The 23,037-nt window shown below is 30.7% G+C and overlaps 1 protein-coding gene across 2 annotated transcripts in view; it reads right to left on the bottom strand.

Annotated features, from left to right (window-relative positions):
• Positions 1-23,037, bottom strand: part of LOC106457229 (protein FAM214A-like) — a 42,254-nt gene that overhangs the window by 2,896 nt on the left and 16,321 nt on the right. The window contains exons 3-9 of one of the 2 annotated variants that reach the window (XM_013916623.2): positions 18,643-18,839; positions 15,420-15,545; positions 11,457-13,005; positions 9,278-9,406; positions 6,643-6,713; positions 4,790-4,892; positions 3,611-3,772 (exon numbers count right to left, since the gene is read on the bottom strand). In XM_013916623.2, the coding sequence (XP_013772077.2) occupies positions 3,611-3,772; positions 4,790-4,892; positions 6,643-6,713; positions 9,278-9,406; positions 11,457-13,005; positions 15,420-15,545; positions 18,643-18,839 (2,337 nt within the window). Of the gene's footprint in view, positions 1-3,610; positions 3,773-4,789; positions 4,893-6,642; positions 6,714-9,277; positions 9,407-11,456; positions 13,006-15,419; positions 15,546-18,638; positions 18,840-23,037 lie in introns of those variants that run through there. The other variant, XM_022383064.1, reaches the window with a different exon arrangement.

Below are 23,037 nucleotides of genomic sequence, written 5' to 3'. Positions count from 1 at the left end.
GAAGAGATGAAGCAACATTCACACGTTGAAAACAATGATCATCATAGAGTTTGTGAAGCACCCAAACACCTTCTTTATAGAGTTTACCTATATTCCTTAGATGTTTATGTATTGTTCCATGACAGACATGCAATTTCAAGGTCATTTAACAAGTGTGTTGCCTTGGGTTAGACTCAACAAACATCTTCAGAGCATCAATTTCAACATGTTTGCCTCTGCTATAACAATTTTTAAGGTTAAAGTCACCTGAACGAAATTTGCAAAAACCATTGTTAACATTTATGAACGTTCAAAACATTTCCATAAACTTCTTTGATATTCTTTGTGGCTACAGAAGTGTTGTTTCCCTTCTTGTATTCAAACAGCATTACATGTTGAATGTGTGTCTTGTCGTGTGACATTACCATAAGTGGTTAGAGTATACTAAACTTTTCACATTATATAGGCTATACTAACATGACATTTAGGTGGTTTGTTTAACTATTATATGTAATGTACGTTGTTTGAGGGTTGGTTAATGAAAGTGTTTCAAAACGTGACATTAATTTCTTGATGACCTAATTCAAACACACACACATATATAGTCCAGGTTATCGACTTATTGTCATAGTGGAGGAGGTTGAGAGTAAGAACTATATAAGAAATTTTAAGGTGGGGTTTATAGCTCTATTTAATCTCTTATAGTTCTATTTAGTTCTACTTAATGTCTTATAGTTCTGTTTAGTTCTACTCAATATTTTATAGTTCTATTTAATTCTATTTGATATCTTATGGTTCTGTTTAGTTCTACTCAATATTTTATACTTCTATTTAATTCTATTTAATATTTTATAGTTCTATTTAACATATTATGGTTCTGTTTAATATCTTTTTGTACGTGTGGAGGTTGGGAGTTTAATTAGTAGAAATGTTAGGGTGGTTTCATTTCTACTTCAAGATATTTAAGGGTAACTGCCTTCCTATAACTGGCTATAGACAATGAAAGGCAGTAGAAGGTGAGACGTTGTGGGTGTAATCACTTAGCTTTGTACCCTTATCTGATTTTCATACATTTATTTGATTTTCCATGACAGCTGACTAGATTAATATCAGCATTTGGATTTTGTCTGATAGATGGGATATCCCAAACACATTTGGGTGCTATTGCCACAGACATTATCTGCTATGACAATAAGTTTATAACCTGGATGGATAACAGTAATGCAATATTTAATCCATTATTGTTTTATAGTGCTGATTCAGTTGCTCATTAACAATTAATGTAATCAATAGTTTGAAAGCTATTTATAAGTAAAGTAACTGTTCAGCTTGCTTCATAGTAGCATGACCTGAAAGCATTAAAAAAGAAGTCCTCAGCATAGAAGCTGAAATTTCATTCCCTTTTCATTCAATAGGTAGTTGCACTCCATTAAAGTTCTGAAACCTACTATGTATATTCTGTCTAAATTTCCACTGAAACAACATCAGATTCCGTTCCCACAATTATAAAAAGTGAGGGTGTCACACCAGAATAACTCAAAGTAGGATAGCACATGTTCTGTTGTCACAGTTAGTAGACTATACAATCACATGAGTCTTATTAACAATAATTGATTTTTATATTAGAAGATACTAATTATTAATTACTTTATATTCTGTCAACAACAGTACATCAAGTCAGAGAAGACTCTACAATACCAGTCTCATAATTCTTAAGATTTGATATGTTAACGCTCCATTCATGATTGCTTCAATATTTTGCTATTATAAGCCACATTCAGAAACATCTGAAACAAAGATATTTTCTACAACCACAAAGACATCTGTAGATCGACACTGATTACATGAAGTTCTATATGTTTTTTTCCTTACTTCTACAACAACAGCACTTTACAGATTTATAAAATTTCAAAATAAAAAAAACAATCATCATTATAATGCATTACACTAATGAGTTCAGTTCAACAGTAAATTTTGCAAAATGTCAAACATTATTTTAGGAACTAGATCAACTTATTGTAAGATTTCTGCTGAAAACTGATCAATATCAAATCATACATTGAATTAACTTTTGTAAGAAAATCATATAGGGCTAGTTTAAATAATATAACTAAGAAGTATGCTGCTGGAGATTCTGATTCCAATTTAATTTTATAAATTTCTTAACAAACCCTTAATTTTTTTGTTAGATACCCAAATTTTACTGAGTAGTCTAAATCCAGAAACCGAACATAACTGACCAACATGTGCAATTCAATAAACAAAACTACATTTCATGATTGCTCAGGAAGTTCAGGTGTATGAAAAGGAAATGGTGATTGTCAGATAATGGTATAAATATTCCTTGCTTACAATTGTATGTAGAATTTTTAATGCTATTTCTTTAGCTAAGGAAATAGCATTTTGTTTCACTGAGGTAGTTTAGGAAACATACCCTATATACCTTAATATTGTCATGTCATGGATAAATATATATATATACACATGTTAATATGTACAACATGTATTTAACTTTGACCAATTACATAAACATGTATATGAGTATGTATATACGTATTAAGAAAATATAACTGTATGTACCTTGTACAAACTATTTCTATTTAAATTTGATACACTATATAAATATGTCTTATTATGGTTTTCTTTGTAGAGCATGTATATTTACATTTTATACGTTTAGAGTTTTGTTTTATTTTACATTATTCTCTATTACAATAATTTATGTATAAACAATGTTATATTTTTAATGTTTTCATATACATAACGTACTATACATTTTTAACTTCCTTCATCTCATTTGTCTGAAAAGTTTTGGACAATAACATGTCACAACATTTAACACATAATTACATTAAAACAATCTTTTAACAAAATTAGAATAATTTTATTGGATATTTAATAGTGCATTTGTTGCCCCATCTACTAATTTAAACATTGGCATCAATAACAGTTTTGCATTTTGTAGCTTTTTGTCTGTGTACTTTCTCAAAGTCTATGGTGCTAGTTGATTCCATTCTCTTGAAGATGTGTCCAGAGGATTTCTTTAGTATAACTGGTACTTTTGTCAAGCATGGAGTCCAGAATATCCAAGATTTGTTCTATAGGGTTAAGGTATGGATGGACGATGGCATTCATTACAATTATTGGAGATCTCTGGGTTTCTTTCTTTGCCAAATAAGCTCAACATTCCTTGATAGCATGTTTGGAGTCATTATCTTCTTGAAATATGAAATTCTGTCCAATCAATTTATTTCCAGAGGGTTATAGTATGACAGACTAATATACTGTGGTGTTTATTCTAATCCATGATTCCATAACTTTTGTGAAGATGGTCAACACCATTTGCACATATTACCCCTAAACCATCCCAGAGTTTCCTGCATGTTTGACTGTTGGCAACCTCTCATTGACTCTTCAATTAATATATACAGTTGGAATCAAACAGATGTTTAGATGTACCTTAAATATATTGTAGGTAACTCCAAAAACATATTGAGTTACTCAGGAAAATTTTTTTTATACTCAAGAGTAGTAGCCTGTGATGGCCAGATAAATAAAGAACAGTTTGTCACAAGAGAAAGGATTTAAGTCTTTTTTATATATTTATAAAATTATGGAAATTTTTGCTTACAAGATAGGGGGAAACAACTTTGTCAACTTCTTCTAAAGTATAGAAGAACACAGTGACAGGAAATGTCTTGTGGCGGGGACAGAATGATCCACTAGCACCAATTTCTGCAGTAAATCCCTCTACTGTACTAACTGGCTCTAGACAACCATTTAAAACAGATTCCTAGGGTAAAATAAAATCACATGAAATGTTTACAAGATGAAAAATATTGTTACTACTCTAGTTTAGTTGTAACTGGAAATTAAATTAGTTATTTTTATATATTATATTTAATATTAAAAGCTCTCAAATCACTTTCCAATCCTGCATTTCTCTAGATTTATAGTTTTCTAAGAAATAAAAGCTGAATTAAAGAAATTCTAAGCTGAAGCTTACAGTTTCTTGCAACTTATGTATTAATTAGTCACTTATATTGCCATTTGACAGACAAATTATTTAATGTGTGTATATTATACATTTTTTTGTTATAGCAGAATATAATAATACATAATTATATTGTAAAATGTACTTAAGTTCAGATATTAAAGATGTTACTTTCTCAAAACTGAAAAGAAATAACTGTGTGGTAAATGTTTCACACACAACTTATTTTTTCTTTGTCTATGTAGATTGTTAATAATGCATTTAAGTCTTTTAAAATACATACATAAATGTAAAAGTAACATTGTGAACAGAACAGATGATCATCAGATCTGATATAATTATGAATGTCCAACTGGTAATCAGACTGAACATGTATAATATGCTTTACTAAGAGCATTTCTTTTATATCAAATAAGGTATTGAAACAGTTTCTCAGAAAGAAACATAAAATACATATATTTTACAGCAGTTACCTCAATTTACAGAAACATGTCCATGCATTTTATTACAATAGTTACTGTATACCTTGAAAAATTAAGAGATATCATTTAGGCTTGGTTCCAGATGTCTAACTTATAAAGTCTCCTTTATCTGCAACATTCTTTCATTTAGAGCAGACAGTGCTGAAGTCTTTATCACAACGTGTCTCATTACACGTGTTCTTAAGTGTAAGTAAATACTAACATGATCTCCAATCGTTTGATATGAGACTTTCTTTTTTAGTTAGAAATTTGAAACCAAGCCTAAATTATACCTCTTTGTCTCTTCCAATAAGCTTAATATTGTACACCTGTAAAAGCAAATTCAAACTAATACCTCAAAATTGCAAAGTAAGCTACTTGTAGTTGTGGATGGTGGGGCACTGATACTTAAAAAGTTACTTTGGTCATCTTCCTCAGGGTTCTTTTCAAACAAAGCCCTAAGAATATAAGAATACATCCTGGGGTTATAATATTCTATGCTAACTTACTGACATTATCAGGATTTAATACTAGATTTATGTTTGATGCATTTACACTGTATGCATATCATTTATATCTTTAAGGTATCAAGTGTCTAAAGTTAATCTTTCAAAATTAAAAAAAATATTTTGGAATATAAACTTGACCAATATTTATGTAGTCATTTACTTCACTATTTAACTGTATTAAAAAGTAAAATGACAACAGATGAACTTTAACATTCAAGATAAAAATATGATAACCCAAACACTTTCAAAATATAGAACATCTTTCTTCAAGGATAAAATGGGAATGAATGAGAAGAGTAGCATTTGGTCATATGATGTTTACTGATGTCAAAGACAGCTTATTTATATTTTTAAGGTAAGGTGCCATTTAAGATCTATGATGTTACTGAATACCACATAAATAACACAAAAAAGTACGAGAGAAATCACATAATCACTTGATGTTATTACAATTATCTGCTGTCAGTCCAAAAGTAATAAGTTACATAGAAAAATTACTAATTTCAAAACAAGGCACGAAATGTGCTCTTTTTTTTTAATAACACTGATAACTATCCAGTTCAATCAAATAAAATACATAAACGTTTTAAATGTTAAACCTAACAAGCTACAGCTTAAAAGGCTTGAATTCAAGCTTAGATATGATTTGTAAAGAAACTGTATTTTCTTTAGCCTTAACTATGGATTTAATGCAACTTCCCAAATAATTCTGATCACAGACATTTAATTCAATTTTGTGTAGCTAAAATCTTGTACAAAATCTTTAAATATGTCCACTATTTTTTGTCCAAAATTGATACTGCTTAGATTAACCATTAACAGCTCTTGAAATATAATTTTTCCTCTTTTGCAGGTTGGTGTCGTCTAACTCACCTGATTAGTTTTATGTTTTAAATAATCAAGCAATTCTCTTTTTTTTTTCCTGTTCTTAATAATGACTGGACACACATATAACTTATTTTTACCTATATAAGAAATATTTTAAGCTAACTACATAACATGAGAAATTGCTCAATAATACTTGAAAGTACCTTGAATAACATTGGGAACCAAGAAATAAAAAGTCTAGTCAGTCTTGAATAATACTGGGAACCAAGAAATAACAACTCTAGTCAGTCTTGAAAAATTTCTGCAACTAAAACTAGCAAGTCTTGCATGTCTCAAATAATTTCATTAACAAAAATTGAACTCTTGAATAATCCGGATAATCGAAAAATAGCAAGTCTTGTAAATCTTGAATAATCCCATTAACTGAAAAATAACACTTGAATAATCTTGGTAACCAAAAACGTGCAAATCTTGAATAATCCCAGTAACCTAGAACTAACAAGACTTCTCAGTCTGGAAACCAAAAACTAGCAAGTCTTGAATAACCTAATAATTAACACTTGAATAATCCCAGTAACCAAGAGTTAATAAAGATGATTCATCCTTATTCTATGGTTGGGTGAAAAAGGTCTAAACATTTCATATTAGAACAAATCTTTAATATTTTGTTTGCACTTGACATAAATAAGTAAAAATATAGAGCAGTAATGAGGATTCCTGCGAAACCAATATAATGCTTAATAAGTAATATTTCAGTGCTTTTCCTTTTTTTTATAGTGAAATTTGCATAAAATAATAATTTTATTCAATCAATGTGATCTGTAAACTAAGTTCCTTTTATACTTTTATTATAAGTTAGTAATGTTCCAACCTCTTAATGGCTGACACTGATGTCAAGGAGCTGTCAAAATCAAAGCAAGTTCCCGATTTTCGTATAGGAGCCTGAAATAAAAATAAAGAATCAATATTTTAATACATGTACATTCATTGTGTATGCAAAATGTAAGTGAACACAACTTTAATAATTTCAGTTATTTTTCAACTAAAACAACGCAATATGTATAAATTTGGTTCAGCATTTTTAAAGATTTCTACTAGTTTGATGAATATAACAACTTAGCTGTAGTGTTATGCCAATCCATCCTTAGAAAAATCTGTACTTAGATCAAGAGCACAGAAACTTAAAGTCTGTCTCAATCTTTTTTTTAAATCTTTATTCACTTCTGTTGAAATAAAATGTTTCAGCAAGAAAATGAACAAAAGAAGGAAAAATAAAACTTAGATGTACATATACAAGACTTAGAATTGTGTGCAATAAAAATCAACAAATTTTGAACAGCGTGGAATACAAGCATCGAGAGATCATCCATCAGTCATTCCTGAAACATTTTTAAATGACAGAAGCAAATGTTGATTAGGAATTATCCATAGTGATTAGTCAGTATATTCTGAACAAAACACCAATGAAAATTTTTATCCATGTAATATCTTAAACTTTTTAAGATATAACATCTAATATAAACTCCTCAATCTATACAATAAAGCAAAATGTTTCTAGGTATACTAAAACAGAAAAACATTCTGCAGTCCATCAGTCAAAATATTACCACCACTAATTCGGTAAGAAGAAACTGCTAGTAACTAAATGTTAAAATAAATTACTATCTTACAAGACACTCTGCACCATCACATATAATTCCTCATCATAACATAGCTTTGAAGCTGTTGGACATAAACATAGTCCAGTGGTATCCATTCATAAGATGTTTAATACCACTTTCTCTTTTGCCATATCATGTGTTTAAACAATTGGGAGTTATATGTTGTTAAAAGATTCTAACAAGATACACCTGTTTAACTTTACATGTATATGTTCCTGTTCATGTACTGGTAAGATGTGGAGCTTAATAGAGAATGAATGGTATCTTTTCTTTGGTTACAATTTTTGCACAAAATTACATATCTGCAAATAGCTATCCATAATTTTGAATTGACAGACTAGTGGGAAAGCAGTTAGTTGACAGCACTCACTGCAAGTTCTTTGGCTACTCTTGTTTGAGTGGACAGTGGGATTTGGCCATCACTCTTGTTAGCACATCCAAAGCCCCAAAGTATGGAGAAACATTTATGGCAACAGGCCAAAAACCATGAACACTTGGGTTCACAGTCCAAGCACAATTACCATTAAGCCATGCTTAGCCCATGTTTTAGTATGTTTTATAAGTTTTTCTTTAGGTAGTTTCATTAAATGTTACTGGTTATAATACATAAAATAATAATTTTTATCGAGTTGTAAATTAATATTAAACTTATGAAAGTTATTTAGCATTGTTCACTAACTGTCTGGGGTAATCTAGATCTTCTCATGATAACATTGGAATTATGGTAAAACATATAAACAATTGATTAAATAAATTCTAATCATTACAAGTGTACTGATTTATGGCATTAAGTACTTTTAATCAGTTCACTGGGTGTATAAAACTAATCATTCTTCAATCTATGCATACTTTGAAACATTGTTAAACAAAATTTCAAACCTGTCAATCACATTAAATTATTACTCAGGACCCTAAGAGATTAGAGCTGAGAACAAAAACATCTATTATGTGCAGAGTTGCAATCTCCTGAATTTTATGGATGGGCCACAGCAACAAAGCTGAACATCACAGCTGTGGATGTAAAATGTTGGTACTTATGGTACTTTGAGCATCAAAACTGGAGCAAGTAATAGTAAAAATGTGTCAAAGGAGTGACCAATTTCACTACTACTTAATAGTTTTGGATGGATGAACCCAAGTTTGATGATAACAGAGATCTCTTTAAACATGACTGTAAGATCCCACTCATGAAAAATGGTTAATTCAATTCATATGTTTAATGTAGGTGATATGGATTTGGTTCCTTATCTTAGTTATATGAGGCACTAGTACTTAGTAATGATGTGCCATTTTGGACAATACTATATCACCTATATTGATGAAATCCAATCAGAAGGACCGTACCTCTTAGAATGAAAATGTATCATGCCATACAACATGCTGTGTCCAGCAGCAAATTAAGACAACATCCAGAACCTGTTTCAGCTAGTCCAAAGTCAAGAAGTGCATCCAAAATGAACCTCACAGGGATTTTTGGTGTACTGCTTGAAGGATAGAGACTTTAACTTTCACTACACTTACACTACTTTTGCTGAAGTGGTGGTTTACTGCCCTAAATGAATTAAAAAGTGACATGTGTTGATAACACTATCATTAACTTCAAAGGCAGAAGAACATCCTATTAAAACAAGGACCTAGCACAAAATCCACCTCCTCCATTTTTAAGGTGTGCTTTCCTAATACTTTTGGTAACATAGTATATGTGAAATTGTACAATAAAATAGCTGAAGTTTAAACACAGCAAATTACTCATTGATATGTAATAAGGCACATAATCATTAAGTACACTTGATGTTTTTCCTATACTGACAAAATTAAGCAAAACACATATAGTAGTTTACTCACAGGACTTGATGTAAGAGGCAACCCACTAGACTTATAAAATACTAAACTAGTGGCACTGTCAAGTGAACGTCTAAACTTGGCTTTGGCTTCTGCAGATGGTACTCTGCTATCCCCAGATGCTCTTACTTCCTACAATAAAACAACATCCAATTAACAGAGATAAATACCAAAAAAATACAATACAAAAAAAGCCTAATAGCAGAAAAACAGAGAGTAGGAGAGAAAGCAACCACAGAAAGATGAAAAGAGAGAGATAGCACTGACTGAGAAGTAAATTTAAATTAAAACTGCTGAATAGAAGAAAGATAGTCACTACATGAGAAGCATTGTAAGGCAAATTGCAACTGGTAAATTAATAAAAAGTTCACAATCTAAAAAAATAATGTTAAACAGAAAGATATCAACCCACAGAAGGAAAGCTATGTAAAAAATGGATCAAAATAAGAAAAAATTGCAAGATAAAAAATCAACAGAAGGAATGCTTTATAAAAATTAAGCCAAAAGAAAAACTACAACTAAGTGAAAGAATACTAAGTAAAAAAAGCAATTAAAAGAAGAAAGAAAAGCAAGATAATCAACAGAAGGAATGCAGTGTAAGAAAGTGGCCAAAATAAGAAAAGAGTAAGATAAAAACAAACAAAACAGAATGAAAAAGAAAAGAAATAAAACAAAACAAAAAAAAGGACCAAAGGGTTATTAGATAACAACCAACAGAGGGGGTGAAGAATGAGATTTTCCATTGAGAAGTAAAGCATACAAAAGGAGGAATGCAGAGTAAAATAACAAGTAATAGAAGGAATGCAGTGTAAGAAAGCACAAACTAGAAGGAAATACAAAATAAAGCCAAAATATCATAAAAAAAAAAAAGCAACAGTTGTAAAAAAGAAATTGTGACTATATCTAAAGAAAAGTGATCTAAGAACATAAACAATTAAAACAGCATATGAAAAACAATTTTATTGAAAGACAAGTACAGGATTAAACATCACACAATAAAACAGAATTACATGTATAACAGAGAAACTTATCATGCAACAGAGAAAATACAAATATATTTACAAACATAATGAATGTATAGAATGAGATACCACCCAACAGAAGGGAATTACAAATAAAACATAACCTAAAGAAAAATGAACAAAGCAGAATAATATATCATCACTCAATAAAAGTACTTGTACAAAAACAAAGAAAAATCATAGGATATTACCAATAGAAGAAAGTATAACACACTAATATAATATTTAGAGTAAAAAAGAACAGCATAACACTGAAATATGAGAATTACAAGATCAGCATAGCACCAAAGAAGAGAAAGAAAAAAAGAATAACTATATATCCAAAGAAGGGAAGACAATTGAATAACATAACACACAATTTTTGAGTCAATTGACATGGTGTTCATAAGAAAAATATATTTATAGCTAAGTATATATGGAAATTTTTCACAGAAGTTGTCAGCTTATAAATGTATGGGCTGGATTACTTACAGTAGGTGTCTGTGACTTGTTGGCAATAAATTTCAACAATAAACAAACAGTCCACAGTCCACTTGTTTTAATATATTATTTTCAAATAAGTGGACTGTATGCTGTTTGTTTATTGTTGAAATTTAACATCAACAAGTCACAATCACTTACAGTAAAGAATCCAGCCTATACATTAAAAACCTGACAAAGGTACAGTTACAAAGCTTTTGTACTCTTGAAATGGTTTTATGTCAACAACTCATTAAAAGTATGAAATATTAAAACTCATTAATCTATAAAATAAATTTTTTCCAAGAATAGCATTGATACTTAACTTCATTTATACAACAGAAAATTGACTATGAGAGTTTGTGTTGTACCTGTTAAATACAGCTTTCTAACTCAGAAAGTGTTGTTTTCTTAACAGCATACAGAATCTTGACAGTTAATTCTGATGGAAAGTTATTACTAAAAGTAATGTGCAGGTTGAATTCAATAGAAGGTAAGTGGATGCCTTACTTATTATAAGAAACACTATAAATTTTTTCCCAGAAATACTTTTTTTTTTAAATTTAGCATATAACTGGAGTTTTTGTTTCAGTTCTAATGCCATTCTAAACAAAATCATCATTGAAATTGACATTAGTATAAACCTACAAAATTAATGCAGTTTCTTATTCAGGAAAGAATTTGGTACAATAAAATTATACCTTTTGATTCTCTGATACAGACAAGGATGAACCATTTTGAATTCCAGGTAAAATTTGCTTCAGGAGACGATTCCTTTTAACCAAACAGGCTTTAGCACGAAGCTGACTTAATCCTTCACTCCATGTTTTACAATGAGGAAGTTTCTGATATTTTATGTCTTGCTGATCGTTGTCATTTTTGTCTTGTTTTGCTTTTATAGAAGTATCACTTTCATCCTCTTGCATACCAGGGTTTTCATCTAATGCTTTTGAAGTGCAAAGGATTTCAGAAGAAGCCTGCGAAAATCCATTTGTTGAGTTTTCTGTCTCCAAGCTTTCATGGTCATGTTGAAAATAAAACATGGTTTGGGATCCTTTCTCCACCATCTCATATGCTTTACCTGCAGTTTCTTTCTTTGCCTTTAAGGCCTCTGAGGTATCACAAAATTGCTTTGTTTCACAATTTAATAAACTAGTATTACAAGTTTGTAGATATGAAATTTGTTTTGTATTTGCACTGACTGATTCATTTTTAATAACAGGTTCCAAGTGAAGGTTTGAAAAAGCTGAAACAATGCTTTGAAGCTCTTGATCAGAATCTTTTGATACTTCATTTTTTATGGAAGGAATATCAGAGCTGTATTCATGTTTCTGGTTTGGTTTGGGATGCGAGCTTTCGAAGGACTGAGGAAGAATTTTTTTCCTTGGTATATTCAAGTAAAAATTATGTTTGTATTGCACAGAATTAGTATGATACAGGTCTGTAGATTTAGTGATGTGTTTATTGCGTGGAAACTGATGCCGTAATCTTTCAAGCACAAACTGCATTTCTTGGTTTGGCAAGGTAGGTGTAACTGATGCATCACAATAATATGAGCTCATTTCACTTGATTTGGTTAAGCTACTTATTTTCTGTTTTACTGATTCCGACTTCACAAAATCCAAACTCACTTCTGGATATTTTAAAGATGACCCTGAAGACACTCCTCCAAATTCATTTTTCAAAAAGCGTTCCACAACTGGACGACGCTGAGGTCTTCTATAAACACAACACTTTTGCTTTTCATACTCCCTCTTGCAGGAACTAGGACCCAGCATAAGCCTTTCAGGAGCCTCAATACTGGGACTGCCACTGCGGGAGGGTGACTGGTAACGTTTAGGATACATCTGTAAGGATTGTGGTGGATCGAGAAGACTGTCTCCCAACATGGAATCAGCAGGACTTGAGGTTCGTGATGGTACTTTTTCAAATAATCTGTCAGCTTTTCCTTTGTAGTATTTGTCAATTCTTGATCTTTGGTCACTACTGATGAACTTTTTCTTGTCATATTCTGAAAATGTTTCATCTTTGTTGCCAATTTTTGTTTTGTTGAAAGTCCCTGTATTCTTATGCTCTTCTGTATTTGGCCTTTCATGAACCTTGCATTGTAAAGTAATATGAACATCACGGGGTAATGTTCGCACTGTTACTTTCATGGCATTGTTTCTTCCAACATTTGCCAAAGGAAAAACATGCATTTCTGGTGGTTTGGAGAATTTGTTTGAAAAGGCTTCTCCTGGGACACAGATTCTAAGAATAGATATTAAATTTTATAATTAAACTTTTTTAAACAAAAACATAGATGCATAAAATTTGTACATATTTAAAGTTAAAAAAAGTTTTTAAAAATTTTTAAAGAATCAAACCAGCAGTTTCATCAGTTACAGACTTTTATGCTTAGAGTGCAACAATTAAGAGCAACAATGTTCATTACACGTATAACAAAAACGGAGAACAATTGAGGTGTGTACATATATTTCATTTCATAACCAAATATCTTTCAGATACCAAATTTTTAGCAGATAACCTAATTCTAGAGCTTTATAGGGAATTTCATTTGCATCCATCATTTTGTGACATCTAAGATTTACACATCATGCATGTTCTGTACAAACAAACAAATTCAATATATATATTAAGAGATCAGAACTAAAAGTATACCCAGTAATGAGCATAACTTATTAAATATACTGTTCAAGCTGTCTTATATATATTGTCTAGAATATGTAATTTCATCAGTTTGGACCCCTAGCTGTTACTGATATTTTTGTTAAACTATTATTTTCTGTTTTACTAATTACAATTTCCCAAAATCCAAACTCTTTTCTTCACATTTTAAAGATGACATTGAAGACACTCTTCAAAATTTATTTTTCATTAAATTTTCCAACTGGATGACACTAAGGTCTTCTATAGTCATCACACTTTGTTTTTCACATTCCCTATGGCAGGGATTAGGACCCAACACGTAAGTGAAACTAACAAAAAATTTATAAAGCAAGCCCATCAATTGTAGGATGGATCTAATATATTTCTCTCTCCACAACATCAAATGGCAATGATCTAAGGTTTATAATGCAAAAACATATTTGTATTTAATTATTAACCAATCATGGTGTCCTCCCCAATTCTGAGGGTCAATGACTAATGTTCTCCATTATTCTCTATTACTTGTTGCATGTACTAACTTTTCAAATTCAATTTGTTCATCTTCAAACCATTTTTTAATGTCATCAAACCAAGTGAATCTCTGACTGCCTATCACTCTTTCTTTCTTTGATTTTATCCACCAGAATCTTGGATAACCTTTCCTCAGATCCAATTATGTGACCAAAGCAGTACATCTTCCATTTCCTACATACCTCCAGCAGTTGTCTTTGTCTTTGCACATTCCAGTGCTTTTACAGTAGTTGTTCTTTCTATGAAGCTGATCTTCATCATTTGTCTATAAAACCACATTTGAATAATTTCAACTGTCATTTTGTTCCAGCAGATGGGCGTTTCCACCCATTAGAGTAGGACTGACCACATGTGACATTTTATTAATGTGCATTTAAGAATGATATGATTATATTTAACCTAACTCTGGCCTATGAGTAAAAACAAAAAGTTAAATGAACAACAAGAGCAGATATTTAAATTAACCTGAATTTTTAAAATATCATAACTTTTAGTGTTTGGAGAGTATACTGTAACTAATCTAAGATTTTTTGGTTCATTATTTATATAATTTTAAAACCTGGTGCTATTAAGAAAACGATGTATTTCATACACTTCTAGTGATGTTCAAATTGTAGATTAATTTTAAAAGCAACATGTTTCAAAAGCAGCTATATCTAGATCATTTGTTCTAGCTTTTGACACACAGTTTTAGTCCCAGCTTGCCACTTATGGATGCAAGTAGCAGAAAATACATAAGTCTATGTAAAGCATTTGTGAATCTCTAAAACGGTTGTAAGCTAGATATCTGCATTCACTTATAATTTATTATATATATATATATGTGTGTGTGTGTGTGTGTGTGTGTGTGTGTGTGTGTGTATACTAGCATAGGTACATCTGCCTTTGGTCAGCCACAGAGAAGGTGTATAACAAAGGTAGTGTAATGTCATGCATATTTTGAATGAATAATTAAAACTTTACAATATGGAAAACCAACTTAACTGAATAATGATGTATTAAAAACCATTAACTTTCTCACCATTTCACAATAACTGCATAAATCATTTAACTTTTAAAAATTGTTTTAACAAATTCTAAATTTGTTACAGAGCTACATTGTATGTAGGTGTATGCATATATTCATTTAGAGCTTACTGAGTTGGGAATTTTTATATATTCTTTGACAGATATATTGAAGCACTACAGCTCTGTTCAAGAATGAAAAAGGAATTTTCTCTACATATACACGATATGTGCTAGAAATAAAAATATTATACATTTACATAACTGAACATTGAACAATGTAAATGTTGAATTTTTCAAAATTTTGTTTTTGCCTAAGATATACAAACATTTTAAATACATGCAGATACAAGAAACTTTTTAAAATTTATTTCAAAAAACACCATATTAAAGCATTTACTGGCACTTTCTATTTAAGCCAAAGTTTTTGTTTTGAGATGTTAATATGATAGCACAATAGTTCAAACTTCTTTACTTACCTATACTGTACATTTTGTGGAAATTTTCCTCCTGAAAGATTAAGCCAGGCACTTAATTGCGAAAAATACAAAAAAGAGCGCACTGCTAGGATCAACCCTCGAGATGTTGTATTTGCATCGGGAACTCTGCCATAACAATAGGAAAATAAACAACTGAGTTTGTATTTTTTTGATTCAACTCTACTTAAATTTGTTAATACTAATTAAACAGCACAAAAAATAAATTTCAATATAATAAATATAATAAATTTTGGCTTGAACAAAAAAATTAATATAAGCATAACTTTTAACATTTAATTGAGGAAGAAAGTTACATTTTGTGGACTTTAAGTATTTCTTCTTGCATAGCAGACCATTACAACAGCATTCATCATTAGCTAGAAACAAAATTTGGGGTAGTGATGGTATAATTTTAATTCTTCCAAAAAAAAAGAATAAATCTTCTAACTCCATAAACAAGATGTTAACAGACATATTGATAAAACTCTAAAATGTGTTGAACAGTTTGGTTTGCAAATACAAATCATAATGAATTACAGATATATCACCAAAGCTAAAAGAGGCTACTGGCAACCACTTCCCAACTTCAATGATTTTCTGGTAGAAAAATTTCAAAAACAGAGTACTCTTTCAAATAAATGTACAGCTTTTCTAAACATCAACAAAAGTATCACCAACTAATGGCTAAAATAGAACTGAACTTACTATGTCACTACCAGAAATTCAATTGTCTAAAGTCAAACTAATAAAAAATTTGAGCTTATTTCAAACAAGTAAAAGTACTCGTACCCAGTGATGAGAAAAGTTTAAGTTAATATATCAATTTAAATTATTTCATGGGCTTTAAAAAGGTTAATTGTGTTTCACTCTGAGTCGAAGCTCTGAGCAACTTATACTGCCCATTGGAAAAAGTAATTGTTGAGCATTTCAGTCATGCTAAGAGCCATTCAACAATAACATATGATAAATCTACATTTTTATTCTTTAGGTTATGTCACATTTTGAAATATAAATAACAATGTGATTAATTCCTAGCAATTTAGTTTAGAATGTCCTGCTTGCAAAATAAAATTTGGCATCAACATTATTCATGCTTGTTCTCCCATCATTTCAAAAGTGAATTCTGAGCTTTCTGAGTGTGCAGCTATTCAAATGGGAGACAGACAAATGCTCAGACAGACACCATGGATCATAATATATATAAGATAGACACATTTGGAAAAATTTCACAATGCAAATAATCCTTTCTAACAATTAATTTACAAAGTGGTGAGTTAAAACATGTCTTTTTTTAAAAAATATAATTGTATGTTGAGCTGAAAGACTAGAGCAAAGACAGCTTGTCAATAGCACTCACAGCCAAACCTTTGGACTACTCTAGTCAAATAGTGGGATTTACCCATCATTCTTACAATGCATCTATGGCCCTGACACGCATAGTATGATTTCACAACAATGGAACATGAACCATGTACTCTCAAGTTTACAACAACAACAAAAAATAAAAATTAGTTAGGTTAGTAGGTTTAGGTCTTGCCTTCATTCAACTGGGAAAAACAGATGATAAACACTTCACATTATTTAGTTAATATGATAGATATCTATTAAGGCAGATATATTACACATGGTATACTACAAATGAAAACTATTGCACCTCCATGGACTATATTATGAATTACATTATGTTATTCTGTAACACAGCATGTTGGACACTAATTTTTGCTTAAATTTAAGAAAAAAATAGTCTCGTTTCTTCTAGAACACTAATTATAATTTCACTGGAACTACAGTAAGACATTTTTCTTTAATTACCATCATGTAAAACTACATTACATCTTACAAGAACAAAAAGAGAAACAATTTATAAGGCATGATGTAAAGGTTTTAAAGTAATAGGAAATATATAAACCTTAAATAACATATTTTGGATTTCAGTGGAACAACAATAAAAGTGTTTAGCTTTAATTATATGTAAAGAGTTTATCTTTCATTAAATGGGTTTATTTTAAAAACAAATTGTAGTATTGATAATATTTTCAAATCGTTTACATATAAGCCTTTGAAAAGTAGAATAGAACAATTAAAGGACTTCCAATAAACTAAGTTTTACACCAGGAGTAACTACAATAAAAACAATATCATATTATAATTATTATTCCAAAATCAAAATAATCCTCTACTAGAGGGAAAACCGAACTTTCTTTTTCTTTTGTGATTTCAAAGGTTGCACTGAGAGTTTATTTGTTTGTAATTTTACAATATTTAAAAAATCCCACATGTTTTCGGCAAAAAACAACAACAAATTTTCACACATTCTAGTAGCATTTCCAGCATGTTGGGAACATAGGCTCCAAAATGTTAGAAATCTGGAAAAATTGGTATGTATGTATGTGTAATTGAACTAAAGCTTGCTTTAATCAAGTATCCAGTGCATCCACAGTTATGTTCTTCCACCTTACAATTTCTCTACAGAAATGAATAAAAACAACACACCAATCTTGGTCAATGTAATATTAGAGTCAGATATAGTATGCATAGCATACTTATTTCCCTTTTGGTATTATTTGATATGTTATTTCTACCAAGGATAAAGTACAAAAAAATTTTCTACCAAACATAGAAAAAAAAACTTTGTAAAAATCTGATTCTTTTTTAATAAATTGTGTGCATCTACACAAGAACTGAAAACTATTAATCATTAAAATAATACTCAACTGATGGCCTAAGGCAGTGTGGTCATAAAGGCTTTTTGTTGTTTGCCTGTTGCCCATAATTAAGACTAATTATCATTAAGTGTAATTTTTGTTGAATATTTTAGCCATTCCTCTGGCAGAAGTTGCTCATAATAGAAATTATTTCACCTTTTATTAATTAGATCCTTCAAAAACAAGTTAATTAAAGTAATCATGTAAACAAAGCTAAACAAACATTTTGTAGTTCTTTAACATGTTTATATTCCATAATGAAATTAATAAAGATTATTAGTTAAAGTGAGATAAAAGTACTTATCTGATCTTTTATTCTGAACATTCTACTGCTTATACAAGATAACAAAAAATATGGGTCTCATTTCATTGTTTTTTAAAACATGCTATTGCATTAATGCTTGTTGGTCAGCTACATTAAAATTAAAAGTTACTTTAATTAGCACAAATATTCCATTTTTTAAATTGAAAAATAAGTTCTTTAAGTTATACATACATTTAGACAATCTTAAACTTACTTTTTTGGTAGCATGTGAACATTCCACTGTTCTAACAGAACAGATGATGTATCAATATTAGATGATGCTTCAACGTTTAGACTCTCAAAGTTTTCTAGCTTACAACAGTCAGGATGTAAAATAACCTCAATGGACATGGGAATGCCATTTTTCCAAAGAAGAAGCATATGTTTCAGTAAAACAGCCTGTCGCTGGCACTGGGAATAAAATAATTGATACAAGAATAAACATAGACTAAATTGTAAGGTCATTTAACTTAAGGATATCTTGCTCTCAGATATACTTTTATAAGAATTAATGAATGTCTTCAAAATTTGCATTTACTTTTTTCTTATATTAGACTTTAGCCCACCTCATATTCAACAATCAAAGTTTATGTTCTTTTCGTTATTTATATTTTCACAATTGTAGATATAGTGTAAATGTGCTTATCTTCTGATTAAGATCTGGTTTTCTTAGCTTAATGATAAGAGATTCTATGTTTGAATTATTCCTAAAGGTAGGCACAACATCACTTTTGTTAGAGAGGTTAGTATAATACTACTGGTGTTGTAGGTTTTAGCATTAGAATGCTTAGTCTTCTAGTGGCCAACATATCCCTTGTTGCACCTTAGGCACATGAACTCCTATATATTTCACATCATCTTCAATAGTGAAAATATTAACTTTCAATCAGAGTATGCTAACCTACTTACATGGAAGACTTTGATATAATGGGAATTACTCAAACTTGGTTAGATTTGGAGAACACTGACAGTGCAAGATTTTTTTTTTAAATGGGTAGAATGGTCCACTATGTAAGAAAAACATCAAAAAGGGAGTTAAGAGATTGAATTTATATGGATTACATTTAGAGATTTCAAGGGTAAAAAGTTTTTAGCTTATGTAATGTGTTGCTGTAAGCAGTGTTGGTGGTTGATATTTCACAAGAGTTTAAAAGAGGGAAAGATAATTTTCTGGAATATAAAGGTTAGATTTAAAATTTTTACTTTTTTCAGGGATTAGTATACATGGATAGCTTTGAAGGACCAGCTTGTCCTTTGTTGTCCATAATATTATGTTAATTAATAATTGTTAGAGGTCATCAGATCAGACAGAAATAGTGTATTGATAACAATGCTATAACTAAAAAAATACTAATGCAATAATCATGGACTATGTTAATTTCATACACTGCTTGAGATTTATGTTGTCAAGGTGAAAAGTTTCTTGAAGTGATTCAGGATGGTTTTCTATACCAAATGATTAGAGAGCCAACCAGATTTATTTTGAAACACTAATGAGGATGTGGTTACAAGAGTTGAATTGGGAGGAACACTTGGAAAAGAGAAACTATTGCATAATTAGGTTTGGTCTTTTGCTACATACTGAGATAAAAAAAATGAAATTTTAGCTCTTAATTTTCAGAAATCCAATATTGAAGCCACAAGAGAAGATTTATCATTAGTGAATTGGGATAATGAGTTAAAAGGTGGTGCAGGACATATATATATATGGGAAATATTAAAAACAAAATTGCTTTTAGTTCAAGATATGTATGTTTCCAAAAGAAAAGGAAAAACAACAACTGGGAAGATTAAACCTAATTGGCTTACTAAACAATTAAACAAAATCAAAACAGATTCACTAAAGAAACATCTTCCCTTACTAATCTTGCAACTTCTTTCAAGGATATTGTGTGTTATCTGGATGACGGAAAGAGTATAAATTTCATTTATTTAATTTGATGAATTTACTATACTTTATCTATTTTAATATTGATATTTGTTTAAGTTAAATTTATATGTGGAAATGTACATAACTTGCACTGTTAAATCTGTATTGCGAAATTCCTGCCTATTCAGTAAAATTATAGCAAATTCTCGAGTGAAAGAATCAACAATTTTATGTGTACGTAAACACTGGTGTATCATTTATACTGTTGTGTAAGCTGAAATTTCAAGAAAATCTCCTCATGCCTATAAATATAACCAATGAGAAGCACCAGAAGAATATACATTATTGGTTAGCTATAGTTAGTGTGGTATAAACTTTGGAAGCTATAACTGTGATTGTTATAATGCTTTTTCATTGGGAACTTCAGATATTTGACCAGGAACATTTATAGATTTTGAATATTACAAACCATTTAACTTCGGCAGATTCACCTCGGACATTAGTATTTTTACAAAAACATTACATAACATCAGCTGTGGACAACTTAGCATGTGTGGCCAGGGAAGAATGAAAAACAGAGCTAGCTAGTTCCCTTAAAGTGAATTGTATCTACATCAACTCAAAATTAATTTGCTCATTGCAAACCCTTGATAAAATATCAAGGAGTTCCAGACCAGATAGAAGACTAAATATCATTTGTAAGTTTATAAAACTTTTGTACATAGATCATTATTTGTAATAACCTTTATTGTAAATTGTATTGTTTGTATAATAAAATATATTTGTATTAAAAAAAACTGTATGTATCAATGTTGTTGGCAAATATCATAAACTGAATACATAGATATTTATTTAATTTCTAAATTTAAATGATCATTTAACTCAGTTTCAGGCTAATTGAAATTATAACACATTACATAATAAGTTAGAGACTCCTCTGGGATAAATTATAATACATAACATTAGATTTTCAAAAAGCTTCTTATAAGGTGAGACACACAAAAAAAAATAGCTAAGGAACCCACAATGGTGGGGATTGGGTAGAAAGCAGTAAATTGGAATGGAAGATGGTTGAATGAGAAAAAGCAAAAAGTTGTTATTAATGGAGTCTAGTCAAATTTGATCCTTGTTACTATTAAAATGCCTCAAGGGTCGGTGCTTGAGCTATTGTTTTCTCCTTTTCACATTAAAGATGTGGGCAAAAACATAATCAGTAATTTAATATAATATGTAGATGTCATTAAAGTCTTGGGTATTTCTAGTTGCACTAAGTATGTTTGGATCAATTCCCTTTAATTATAGCAAGTGCAAAATAATGCATTTAGGTTATCTTAATCATAAGTTATCATAAGTCAAAGAAAGCTCCTCATTAAAACATTGTGTGACCCAAGAGTCTTCTGCAAAGTGAATCCACAGGTGGCAGAGCGTAAGTGCTAAGCTACCACAAGCCAAAACTGAGAGGTGGCTCCAGAACAGTCCCACTGTAGCTGGTCTATTGGGAGAGGGATACACCATTAAGACACTGCATGATGAAGAACACTGCACAAACTAGTGCATGAAGGAAGGGTGCCAAATTGAGTGCCCCTGAGATAAACTTAGGGGGGTATAATTCCAAACAATAAGGCATCCCAATAAAACAAGAGCCAGAAACAATGAGGTAAATGAGCTGGTAACAGCTAAAGAAAAAAATGGTGAAGCTTGAAGAACAGATTAGTACAGCCTTTCATAGTTAAGCTATCAAGGTAGCAATTCAGAGCTTCAGGCAGAAAGGGTAAAGAGGATAGCAAGCTAGAAAGGTGAGTAAGCAAAATATGACGATGATTAGACTGAAGGTAAAAGAGAGTCAAAGATGGGGAAGAAAAAATCCCTAAGATGAGAGAAGGTATTCAAGAAATAAGAGCAATAAAAAATAGGAAGAATTTCAAATACCAGCAACAAGAAGAAGTCTTATGTCTGATCAACTGAGAGTCAACATGAAGCAGAGACAGAAAGAATCTGCAATACTGCAACAATCATGGATGGAAGGAATAGGGAGGAAAATCTTATGAGTTGAGGTATATGGAAAAACTCATCTAAGTGAATCAGAAGAAAGAACTGGAGTAAGAGAACAAATATCACATACCCGATTTACCAGAGCAATGGAGAACAAAGGTGAGTGTTATCTGATGTTTCTCAGGGAAAGAAGATCCAGAAGTAAAGGCAGGTTGTTGGAAGAGCTAGTCAAAGTTGTCTAAAGACAAGTTATAGAAGTAGGAGGCCTTGGGACCTGTATCCAACATGAAGAAAGTAGGATAGAACCAACCATGTGATGTTCAATGGCAGAAACATTGTTCTCTGACAAACTCCAGTCACCATTTAAGTAAATTCAGACTACTCCTATGGAGGAGCATCTGACCTCAGGAGGTTTATGAAATGTGAATATGAAAAGTTGGATCCAGTAAGATCCACAAAACTGAATTTGTGGACCTTTCAAGATATCACCTCTCACATTAATATTAGTATGATTTTTACTCTTTCCTTTTACTTAAATCAGTAGATCTGATGTGTTCATGGTACTTTGGCTTTGGTAATTTTCATATTTATGAAATTGAGATTAATTATTACCTTCTGTTGAAACCTAAACAATGGGTTAATGATGAAAGAGAATATTTTTGCCCAAAAAAATATCACAGACTCTGGAAAATGTGTCCCAAAATCTCATAGGTCACTTAAGAGAAGGAATCAAAGTAATATAACAAT

Source organism: Limulus polyphemus, unplaced genomic scaffold (genome assembly GCF_000517525.1).
Source record: "Limulus polyphemus unplaced genomic scaffold, Limulus_polyphemus-2.1.2 Scaffold305, whole genome shotgun sequence".
NCBI classification, from domain to species: domain Eukaryota; kingdom Metazoa; phylum Arthropoda; class Merostomata; order Xiphosura; family Limulidae; genus Limulus; species Limulus polyphemus.
Note: the sequence above shows the minus strand (reverse complement) of the source record. Positions and strands in the feature narration are given on the sequence as shown.